The 12,519-nt window shown below is 34.2% G+C and overlaps 1 protein-coding gene across 1 annotated transcript; it reads right to left on the minus strand.

Moving 5' to 3' along the window:
* Positions 1–4,267: 4,267 nt before the first annotated feature.
* Positions 4,268–11,904, minus strand: LOC106717371 (cytochrome P450 4C1). Its single transcript, XM_045683908.1, has 10 exons — positions 11,760–11,904; positions 10,617–10,706; positions 9,952–10,062; positions 8,872–9,057; positions 8,326–8,522; positions 8,147–8,210; positions 7,104–7,296; positions 5,352–5,503; positions 4,763–4,942; positions 4,268–4,437 (listed from the first exon to the last, which is right to left on the minus strand). Exons 1-10 carry the CDS (start codon positions 11,902–11,904, stop codon positions 4,268–4,270), a joined length of 1,488 nt encoding a protein of 495 aa, XP_045539864.1.
* Positions 11,905–12,519: the final 615 nt, after the last annotated feature.

The raw sequence follows: 12,519 nt of genomic DNA on the forward strand, positions 1-12,519 counted from the left end.
AAGTTACCGTAATAAGCAAGCCACGTGCCAAGTTTAGTTGAACTATGTATAGAGTTAAGGTTAAAATTTATCTTACTAATGTATTTTACATAGACTGTGATCTAGTGTTACTTCACGAGGTTCTATTTTAAGACTATTTTTTTTCGCAAATTTTAGCCATCATTTGCACGAGCGCTTTTAAGACGCGTTAAGAAAGCGTTCATATAGTTAACTGTTATCTGCAGCACTTTTTAAACAAAACGCATTTTTAGCGCTCAGTATTGCATTTTGAGAGCTAAGTGAACTGAACAAGAGTTATTTTAAAGCGTTCGACAGTCAACGCTGAATCCTAACACCGTCTTAACGCGATGAAAAAAATGTCCGTGCGAATTAGACACTATTAAAAAAAACAACTGCACTCATTTTAGGATGATCTTGGTTCGATGTGACTTAAAGTAAAATAGAAAAATATTATCTTTTGTAATATTTATCATATTTTAAAAACATTACAAAATTGACACAGAACAAAAAAAAAATAAAAAAAATGTGGAAAGAATATTTTATCTTTTTTAAATTAAAGATATAAATATGTGTTAACATTTTTCTTCAAATAATGCTTACTAGTTTATTTTTTAACTTTTAAAATAGAATCTTCGTCACTTGGCCTGTGAACTAAGATGTATGGATCGTCTGTATTAAGCAATTGCGATTTATAGAATCACATAACTTTAGACTTAAGCGAATAATTTAGTTAAAGCCGACATACACGGATTATTTTTTCAAGATGACAAAGAAGTCATCCAAGTTAAGTTCGTGTATGCCATTAACTGTTTTAACAGTGACAGTTGACATTATGATGAAATGTTTGAAAGTATTATGATGCTAGTCGTGTTTTCTTTTATATATTACAATTATGTTTTTCGAATGTAATTCGGGAATTATTAACTAATATAGAAATGTGAGACAGTGAGTGATAGGCCGCGTCCGCGAAATAATACCAGTCCCATTCACCCTGATGAAGGGCCCCCGATTGGCTCGAAACTAGTCGGTGCCGACACCGGATATATGTACATGAGTGTTTTAGTCGTTTTCTATATTAGTTAATGATAATATCTCACGAAAATTTGAATAATTTAGTAGGGAATTATAACAAAATTAGTGAGGTTATGTTATTTACCATGTACCATGTGTTATATGACGCGTGAATAACAGATGGTTAAATGTTACCTGCACCAATAGGGCTGTCTATTTCTTTAAATTTAATTCAATATTTCGTAACTCATATGTATTTAGGGGTATTGTTTTTAAGATCATTCTGTAGGCCTAGCACGAATATTTGTAACAATCTCCATCGTATCGTAACAACGAAACTCACCCGTAACCCACAGGGATAGGTAGAGATCAAGGACCTTCATTTGGCTGGTACGCTACGCATACATGCACGCCTGTTTCGGGTGCTCTTAATTCCGCCCTTCTTGATTTGTATTGAAATTTGTGTAGCGCCCTCTATCGGGTATAAAGTACACCAAAAATCTCATACTAATTTTGACGTGATTGACGATATGAAGGTCAATGTCACAAATTTTCATGCTACGATCACTGGTCCTTGAATTTAAAACGCAAGTTGGTTTTCATATTGTGAATTTATTTTTATCCTGTTATTTTTCAATTTCTATGCTGTTTTTTAATCAAATGGCAACCCTATTTTTCCAGTATCAACTACAATTGTGCAATGAGAGTAAAAAATTCGGAAAACTTATATTTTATTTTTATATTTTTGTTCATGTATTTTAGTAAAGGAAGCCAAATATTTTTGTTATATTTAGTTGTTTGCTATTTTTTCGCTTCAGAATACTTACGATGGGTTTTGTTGGAAATTTATGAAATTTCATTAATGCTTATTATATCTTAGGAAAAAGAGATCCTACAAAATATGAAATCAACAAGAATTTATAAAAAAAAACTGTTATTTTATTTCTAAAGGACTACAATACGTATTTATTTATTGTTATATATGTAATTTATTGTTGTTAGATTTAGAAGACTTTCTAAATTTCAATTGAAAGTGGAAAATATTTTTTACTTTCATTTTTCCACTTAAAGTTTTAATAGATTCGAAATGTTGTGACATAGACTATACCTACTTTTTAATAATAATGTAAAAAGTTATTCCTTAACAATTCAATTATATTTAATATTAACATATGTATATAATTTAAAATAAATTTTCTATTTGTAACTGCAGTTTGTCTTAGCCACTTTGTACACAAGGCGACGTAAATCTTCTAAAACAAGCGATTTTATTCGCTAGGCCACTGACGCGATAAAATGTCACAGAGATTCGTACACAGCGTGTGTCGCCGACATATCTGTCACCGCCAAAGACTGTCACCCGCAACCTATTTTTCAAGATCATCGTGAAAAATGTTGCTGCAATTATCGATATAGTGGAGTGAATCTATAAAGTTGACATGAAACTAACGTTGAATCGTCGACGCGCCTCATCTGTTGTCAGTACAGGAATAGCGATAACATGTCTAAATTTGCTTTGCCGTATTAAAAATCTAAGCTAATTTTCTCATCTTGACAAACAGGTTGCTTGCGGCTTGCTTTGGAGATGACAGATAGAAATATGTTAACAACTATAGTCGTCGAGTTTCGTAAATTACGTCGCCCTATGTACGAGTGGCCTTAAGGTGAATACACACTAGAGCATTTTCTCAAGCATTTCTATGTAATGTAACGTTCTAACGAATGGTATAATATGTGTAAAAGCATAGTTTCCAAAGTACGTCTTGTTCGTGAAAGTGTGATATACTAGAATATATCATAGAGCGGCTTGTTTTATTATAAGTAAATGCTCTAGTCTATATACACCTTTATAAATAAGAGTGTTAATTCAATTTCTTAACTAAAAGTGATTTGATTATTTCGTTTCATTTCCTTCGACTTACAAAAGGCAATGTTTTAATGTTGTTTATTAAATGTGTTTTCATGATTCATGTTTTTATTGCAATTTATTATAATCTGATACGATATCTGCCAATAGTATGTTCAAATACTTATCGCGTAAATCCACCGACCCTTAGTATTAGCTTTAAAAATTAATGTTATTAATTTGTTTCCTCATAATATACATTTTGTTGCACAATCAGACTGAAGTAACCACAAATTTAACCAACTTTTTCAATCAAATAAGTGTTCAGTAAACCATATTTTTATCTTTATGAATATTTTTTACTTAGGTATATCTATGATAATTGGCAAACTTCTGTCTTTTATGGGATAACTGTGCCAGTGTGATTGACTAAACGTTGGTTTCTAAGTCCAAAATCTCTGTATAATCGACATCTCTGTCACTATATTTTAAACGTCTCAGAAATCCAGTTCAATGACTACTCACCTCTAACATAGGGTTGAGACGTGTATAAGTTGACATTAATAAACAATTATTTGTATCGTACAAAGTTTTTTTTAAACTAGCGGTTGCCCACAACGTCAGCGTAAATAAAAAATCTACTAGTCTTCTAGTTATTTTAAAAAAAAAATGGGACCCATCTGCAAACACTTCCTTTCAATTAAAATAATTTTTATCAAAATCGGAGCACCAGGGGCGGTGTTTCGTGGTAACACACATAAAAAATACAGTCGAATTGATAACCTCCTTCTTTTTGAAGTCGGCTTAAAAAATAAAGTAGTCTATAACATGCCCGCGTGCAGCAGCTACCTTCCCTTCAAAGTCCCGTCAAAAACGGTCCGACCGTTCCGGAGATTACTCGGAACAAACGCAACCTTGCGGACAGAAGAAAATTTTCAAAACAGCTAGTTTAAAAATAAACAGATATTTAAAAGGGAAAAGAAAAAAAGAAGAAGAAATGCCAAAATTGTTTTTAATATTTATCTTTTTAATCGAGTCCCGTATCCCTTAACTTGTAATATTATTACATTATTCACATAAAATTAATGCAAATTAAAAATAAACTTAACTACAATTTAAATGTCCAAAGAATATCACTTGATAATAACCAAACAAATTAAAACAAAATACATGCAACGTAATATGTTAATTGTCGACGAGGGTATCGTTTTTTTACACCTTTGATATGTTTTATTTTTTAATCTATGAAGGTTAGTGTGATCTGTAGCTTAAACGACTAAATCGATTTTGACTAGTGATGTTTTATTCGATTCATATTCTTTGACTTGAGTGCAGTCGTCAAGATTTTTTGTTTTTTTAATTAGGAAATAATGATTTATTACATGTCTTGCGACTTTTGTAATTCACATTTCATCTTCTCTTCTCTTCTCTTCTCTTCTCTATGGATATGAAGTGACCGCACTCGGGTTTAAGCATGACGTCAACTTTTAATATCATCTTTTTGTGGTCGGCTTGTACTCGGTAGTGACGTAATAGGTGAGCCAATGTTGTTTTTATTGATGAATACGCGTATGATTTACCTGGAAAGGGAAATTATTATACAATGCAGACATATCTTGATATGTTTTATTTTATTATTTACCTATTTCTATCTTACTGAACTATATGCATGGATGGATAGCTGTTTGTTAGAAGTAATCTCCAGAACAGCTGCAAGGATCAAACTTGGCATAGATGTAGAACAAAGCCTGGAAGAAAACATATGCTAATAATTAAGTTTTTCTTTTAATTCAGCGAAGACGGAGTTGAGGGCAACAGCTAGTCTTTCATAAAAGAGAACTATTTTAGGTGTTTTAATTTTCTTAATTTCGAGATTCTCATAAAACATTTAATTTAATCACTTACCAATACAGATCCTCCTGCCAATATTAAATGCAACAAAAGCGTTGGGAATGTGCGGCAGAGTGGCCGGGTCCAGCCAGCGTTCGGGCTTGAACTGCTCGGCGTCAGGTCCCCACATGTCATGTCTATGGACCCCGTACACTAACATAACGCATGTACGACCAGCGGTTAATGTGTAATTCTCTGGAAGAATTGAATGAATTTGTTAAATGAGCGAGTGAGTGACTGTAGCGATGAGTACATCTTACTAATATTATTTGAAACGGCTCAACGGATCATGATGAAATATGTCACAGATGTCGAACATAGTCTGGAAGAACACATAGGCTACTTATTAATTTTTTATTTTAATTCTGCGCGGACGAAGTCGCGCGAGACACCTAGTGAATGAATAAAAGAATCGCTTAAATTCAAATGTATCATAGAAAAAGTTGTATTTAGCCCTAAGAGTGAGGCTTTTGGCGCTTCAGTGATTGAAAAATAAGTAACTAACATTATTAGTCAAATTGTAAATGAATTCTTTAGTTCTAAAATTAGGAAGATTATGAACTAGCAATGGTTTAATTTTACGGTGACATGAAATATAACTCACTTAGTTTGACATTTCTATCAAGCCACCTCATAGTCACAGGCACGATGGGGTACACCCGCATTGTTTCCTTCAGCACGGCTTCTAAATATACTAGTTGAGATAAATCTTGCTTCGTCACATCTCTGTCATCGTTCCCGAAAATGTCGTATAGCCTAAAATCATACTTCATATTTAGAAAAGCGAAAGTTTGTATGTATAAATGGATGTTACAAGCTATCGATTAGAGGTAGGCAAACGCATCTGAAATGTGGATGTCTATGGGCAGCGATCGCCAAGCTATTTCGGCGATTTCAGGTGGCCGTTCGCTCGTTGCCCACTTTATGATATTAAAAAAATATTCAGAATGGCCTCATGGATCGAGTTTTTTTTTAACAGACGGGACACGACCACGTACATGGGCCACGGCACTCTTAAACTTCAGGCTATTGGAGAACAAACACCACAGGTGGGCACAGTTAATCGAAAAGTTAACTTCGTTAATTAAAAAATTAACTTCGTTAATCTTTAAATTAATCATACCAAAATTATACATACTAATTTCACACTTATTGTGGCGACACTTGTTTAAAATATTAATTTCACTATACATTCTATAACACATTAATTCGATCTTTTCAATTGAACCTGGAGTCAGTTAGTGGTATTTGTATCTCAAGTATTAGACAAAAATATGAATGCAGTATAGTATATTTCATTACGAGTGCGGAAAGCCTGTCATTGCAAGGAGTTCCGACAAATGTCTACAAGTTGACAGTCGGAACAGGTTGTAATGACGGATCCGCACGTGTACTGAACAACTATTTTTATTACAGTTGAGAAAAAATTAAGCAATTTAATAGAATAATAAAAACTCAACTAACTATTTTTTGGAAAATGGCGCCAACCGTAAAAGAATATAAGCAGAGATTTTATTTTTGATTTCTTTACCCATTCTGGGTAGGCAAAGGGAACTATGGCCATACAGGCAAGTCTTCAGTGGATTATTTTTATTGATATGAAATGAAAATAAAATTTAATGAAATGAAATGAAACCTAACCTAATTCATTGAATCAAATCATTATATCTGATATTGAAACAAATTAGTAGCTTCTTTTTAGAAGTGATTGCATGAATCATAAAAACTTCTATGATTTTTTTTGTAAAAACTTCGTGGTTGGTTTTTTCTGTTTAATAGACATTATTTTGACAGTTTGAAAAGAGAACGCACGAGTTCGGAAAAGGTAAGGAAAAAGAACGAGTATAAAAGGGGTTTCAATACAGTTGCTCAGAAAGTGGCGTATTGCAGCGACGACGTAGAGCGTTCGGGATGTGGGCTATTACATATTCGTGCTTTTTCTTGTTCTGACTTGTTCGGCTGCGCCTCGGCTCGGGTAGATATTTGTTGAAACTCTTTGCAATGACAGGCTTCCCGCACTCGTAATGAAATATTCTATTTCGAACTTTCTTTTGACTTTATCCTGTTGGTCACGTCTGATGCATCACAATAGCTGAACTTACGAGCGTGGTGTGGCGCGTAATTCAAACAAAATGACAGCACGTCTCCAACTTTCTAATGTAACGATTAACGGACTTAATTAAGGGAAGTTGAGTTTAACGGAAGTTAACAAAAGCGTTAATACTTTTTGAAGTTAACTTAAAAATTAATCCGTTAAGCAAAATGTTAACTTCGTTAATTAACGATTAACCGATTAACGAGTTAATGCCCACCTTTGACAAACACTAGAAAAAAAGTAAAAAGAGTATAAACTTACTCTTCATATATTCGCTGTTGCAGCTTCGGATATGATCCAATCATAACTAAGGTGAACATAAGAACATTAGCTGACGTGTCGTGACCTGCCGCTATCATGGTGTCCACATGTTCTCTTATCTCCAAATCGTTAAATGATCCTTTCTCTATAGATAATTCTAGTAAAAGGTCCAAAAACGCCTTGAATTTTGTACCTAAAATAAACACTTAACTTTTAGTATAAAAAAACAAAGAAATTGCGAAAAAGATAAAGACGTGTACATTAAAATTTATGCTTTCAAAAGGGAAATTCTCTTCCACCTTTAAAAATAATGTAAGAAAAAATAAGGCGAAAATTTTACTGCCATAGTTCCAAGGTAATGCGAAAAACAACAAAGTAAAATATAGTATATAAACAGTCTACAAAAGTAAATGTTCTACATCTGTGATAAATTTCATAAGAATCCTTTGCCGTTTCGGAGATATCTTCTAACAAACAAACATCCATCCATCCATCCAAACTTTCGCATTTATAATATAAGTAAGATAAAAAAATTGCGACAGCACAAGAGGATTAACAGGAAATGATAACTATATGGAAGTGAGTGTTGGGTCTGGCATTATAAGAATGCGAGTAAAATGAATGCAATGGAAACGTGATCTTTGAGGAACATGATAGGAGTTATTATGAATTATAGACTTAGAAATAAATGGGTAGAATGTGGTGCAAAAGAGGATGTTACGAGTAGAGTTGCGTATATGCTTTGGACTCGTTGAATCCAGCGATTAACAAAGTAAATTAATAACGACAGTGAGTGGCTACGTCGGTTGGGGCCATCCTAGACGGACTTATACCATCCAGATTGATGAAATACTCAAGAAGGGCGGTATTAAGAGCACCCGCCATCGACAAGCATTTATGCGTAGATACAAGAATGTAGAAGAAGCGAGAGAGGTATGTCAATACAGCGCCATATGTAGGACCGTTTTCCCTCTGGATCACGAGCGTGAGTTATGTTGTTGTTGTATATACAAAAAGTATTATAATTCGTTGCTCATACAGACCTGTCGATGCTTCTAATCCATTCTTCTTATTATTTAAATATGAAGCTTTACGTGTTTCTAGAACCTACAACAAAATAAAACGTAAAATTATTAAGTTCCATTTTTGTTAATCCACTCAAAGTAAAAAACTTCGTATTGTTTATTGGATTCCGTCGTAAAAGTCAGTACATCAAGTTTACCGTGTTTGACATATTGTGCAGTATCTTCAGACATCTCTCCTGTTTCTTCTTCAGGTTCGACCAGTTGTATATAAAGTCGCTGTGGAGCCAGAACTTCTGGAACCTCTCCGCCAGCACGTTGAACATTTGCTCCACCGCGTGTTCGTACCGACTGTTCAGGACGCTGTTCTCACAAAAATCAACTCCTAGAGCGGTCACTGTTCAAATAGACGTGGAATAAAGCTTATCTACATTAGTAGCATAAAGAAGTAACACGCCGGGCAATAGATGGCGCTGTCCTTCATTTTATGTCATTTATATCGCGGTATTAAGATTTTTACGAATAATCTTATATTGAGAAGTACACATACTTAGTAATCAACGAGATAAGCCAGTGTGTGTGGTGGAAAAGAGTAAGTTCAAGTACCATGGTTGCAGCAAAGATAAGTCCATGATCTATTTAGAGGTTCAGAAACGTAGTATTCCCCCTTAGTTCTGTATAAATGCTACCAAAATCGTTTAATGGTTAGTTAATTAGTCGGTTTGGTACCTGAATATTTTACTTACAGCAAATAGTCTCCAAAGCATTCCTTCGCGTGTACGTCCAGTGATCGAAAGGTCCCTTCCCTGCCTCCGACTCCACGTCTTTCACCAGGCGACGAGCTTGACTGTTGAAAACACCCTGGAAACCTTCCACCACGAACTGACTGAACGCTGGGTTCAACAACTTCCGATGATGCTTCCATTTTGACACTGCAGTGTATATATAACATTTTAATTTACTAATATTTTAAATACGTAAGTTTGTATGAATGTATGGATCTTTGTTACTAAAAAAAAAGTTATAATCTATTTCACAGCGGTTTTTTTTTTCAATAAACCGAGAATCGGTGGGGCAAGAAAATTAGTTGATATGAGTTATAGCAAAGTGTTCTACAAGACATGGATGAGGTAACTTTTACGACCCAGCTGCTACTGAATTGCTGAAATATTTCTAGGAGCATTTGACTTGATAGCGATTATTTACTGTCACGAATACAATGAAATATCGGTGCCAACAAGTTCTGAAATGCCAGGAGTTCATCATCATCATCTCCCCATCCTTGTCCTACTTACGTGGGGTCGGCGCACCAGATTTCCATTCTCAATATCAATCTATCTACCGTCACTACTTTCTTGATGATGTTACCATTCACGCAATTCATACATCTCTTCCTAGGCCTACCTCTAACGATATACCTCTCCACACTCATACATAAACTCCTTGTCACATGAGATTCTTCCCTCCTCATAACATGTCCATACCACGCTAACCTTTTACTTCTCATTTTTCTACTACTGATGCTACTTTAATACTTTCTTTATATATACTCGAATATACTATTAATAATTATTATTTCCCTTTACTTTAAATATAATTATGTTTGTTATTTAACATAGCTGTCGCCAGTGACACCGTCTGCGCGGAATTAAAAAAAAACTTAATAAAACCTATGTGTTCTTCCAGACTATGTTCTACATAAGTGCCAAATTTAATTAAGATCCGTTGAGCCGTTACGGAGATACCTTCAAAAAACCAACCGTCTATCTAAACATTCGCATTATTAATATTAGTAAGATATAATTCAATCTTAAACGTTTACATACGTGTTCCAGTGATTAAACCTTCTCCGAGCCAGGGCTTGGCAAAATTATAGAAATTGTCCTTTTGTAAACATGTGTTGGCGACAGTCAAACAATCGTCAGGATCTGTTACAACTGGAAACAAAGAATTCTTGTTCGAGAGATAAATAAAATGAATCTTCAAATAACAAAATCCAGAAATAATAAATTCATTTTACATCGTACTACTAATTTATTCTTAGGTCTAATTAACTAGTATAAAGTATTAGCAGATCAGCAAGTATAATACTACATTTTGGCTTTCATTTTATATTTTCAATTTTAATATTTTTCATTATTCACTTCACAAGGTAGCCTTACGTTTTTATATAGGGAAGGGGAGGGAGATTTGATGGAGTAGGGGAAGCATAGAAAGGGGAAATATTCTCGTTCTGTGCGTCACCTCCTCCAACGATTTTAAGTTGGCAACGAATCAATAATTGCGGATGTCTATGAGCAGCAGTTTTAGATATTTCAGCGAATTCAGGTGGCCGCTTACTCATATGCCACCTTATCGCGAAAAAATCAATTTTAATTTTTTCTAATGTAGTTTTTTCTACAAACGTAACAGACGCGTCTAGACGGTGTCTTTACGGCGTCTTATTTTTTTTAATAATAATAAATTTTAACTTTAACATAACTAAGTTTACCATAAATAGTCCGAGGTCCAATGGAAGCAGATATCACACCACCCATTTGCAAACTGGTGTATGACAATTCTTTTGCAGCATTCCATAAGTCTACGAAATAAAAGAGAAATATACTAATTACATTCTGTATATATTGTACTCAGCTTTCAATCGTTTTTATTTAGTTTCACCGATGTATTGCAAAATAAAAATAAAATTATTAAAAATTCTAGCATTAAAACGATTTATGATACACCTATTTTAAATGTAAATTTTCAACCTTTTTAGCTTTATCCACAACAAAGTTACAATGGTGTCAGAAATGTCTTGAGCCATTTCGAGATAACAATGTTCGGCAGCCGGGTGCACTGCCGCGCATCCAGATAAATATGTACTTACAGACAATGTTCCACTCCATAGCAATTTAACACACTTTTATATAAAAAAATGGTATATGACAAAAACTAAAGTGTAAAATTTTAGGGCTAAATGAAATGTCTCATAGGTGGAATGGAATTATTGTGACGTAGACAAACATGGTTCATTATCGTTAAAGGTTTCATATCGCAGAACAACCAATGGTACGGTTGCTTTATTGACTTTGTTTATATTAACAAATGTAAAAATGGACGTGACTAATCATGGGTAAATCAACTAAAATGGATGACCTACAGATCAGGTCACGATTCGCATGTGTGCAACAGATAAGCTAAATTTGTATCTTTATTATTAAATTACGTTTATTATTACGTATTATTGACACGTTATTAGATTTATGTTTCGAGCTGCGAACCGCGAGTCGCCAGACAGCACGCGGCTAGTCGGCGGATCACATAGATAAAGTGCATCGGGATAAGCCGTGAGCTGCCAATTTAATTGCGGAGCCGCGTCTCAACGCTTCAATTTTGTTTCGGTTCAGAGTTGATTCAGACACCTCTAGAGGTGACATACTTGGATTCTTGACAAATATAGTTACAACCACCTCTCTTGGAAATGGTTAAGTTGTGCTATTATTTTTAATAATAGACCAGTATACTGAGCACAGAATATTTAAAGAATATTGCATACCAGCGGTGGATTACAGTAGGCACTGTCGTTGAACCCTTCCACACTCTCTTGGATCGAGATTCCATCTTAGATCTACGTATAACTGATGTAACTTACAAATACTGTCTCCTATGAGAAGGTGCGCGTGTCCAATAAACGGTATCCCTCCAGGGTAAGCGGGGGGTTCCAGACGTGACGTCACACGCCATCGCCACGTCCAGTACAATGCGAACGCGATTATAGATAACACTAACACCAACATTATTCGTCTAAAGTCATTTTTAAAAGCTAAAAAAAAAACATTTTAACTATCTTAATATTAATCGTGTGTGTAACGAAATAGGTGGATTAACCACCTTTTGTGATTTCATTTAAGAACTCTAATTTAAAACTATTTCAAATTAATATTCCACAATACTAATTAATAACACTAATAAGAATAATTAATAAGAAATGAAATAATTTTGCCTTATATCAGTTATTAAAATAAATACCAAAAACAAAGACTACACAAACGAGCTGCTAAAAGTCGATTAGTTTATATGATAAGTAATCAAGCCTTTTTATAGTCTCGAAAGATCGTTTATTTTTGTTTTTACTTGCATATTATGTATGATAGTTCGGGAGTAATCTTGCAACTAGATTTTTAAATAGATATCTTCAACCGATTGAGTGTGCATGTGTAAATCGCGTGACGATGCAAAATTATGACATGGTGCTGTTTGATGATGGGGCTAGAAGGCCATAAGAACTACGCAATGAAAAACACAGCCTCATCAAGTTTGGGCTCGTTTGAATCGTCTAGATGAACATAGATCAGAACAAGAAAAATATAAAACTTGTTTTTAAAACGTTTGTTTTTATTTTTCTATTCAAG

The sequence above is a fragment of the Papilio machaon genome, chromosome 24, assembly GCF_912999745.1.
Source record: "Papilio machaon chromosome 24, ilPapMach1.1, whole genome shotgun sequence".
Taxonomy (NCBI): domain Eukaryota; kingdom Metazoa; phylum Arthropoda; class Insecta; order Lepidoptera; family Papilionidae; genus Papilio; species Papilio machaon.

What these genes read in the sequence shown, in the direction of transcription:
- LOC106717371 (XM_045683908.1), bottom strand. Translation starts at nt 11,904, where the DNA reads ATGTTGGTGTTAGTGTTATCTATAATCGCGTTCGCATTGTACTGGACG. An exon ending in TCTCATAGGAGACAGTATTT is followed by an intron (nt 10,707 to 11,759) that starts GTAAGTTACATC and finishes TTTATTTCGTAG; the next exon opens with ACTTATGGAATGCTGCAAAA. An exon ending in TGGATTAGAAGCATCGACAG is followed by an intron (nt 7,297 to 8,146) that starts GTCTGTATGAGC and finishes TGTTTATTTTAG; the next exon opens with GTACAAAATTCAAGGCGTTT.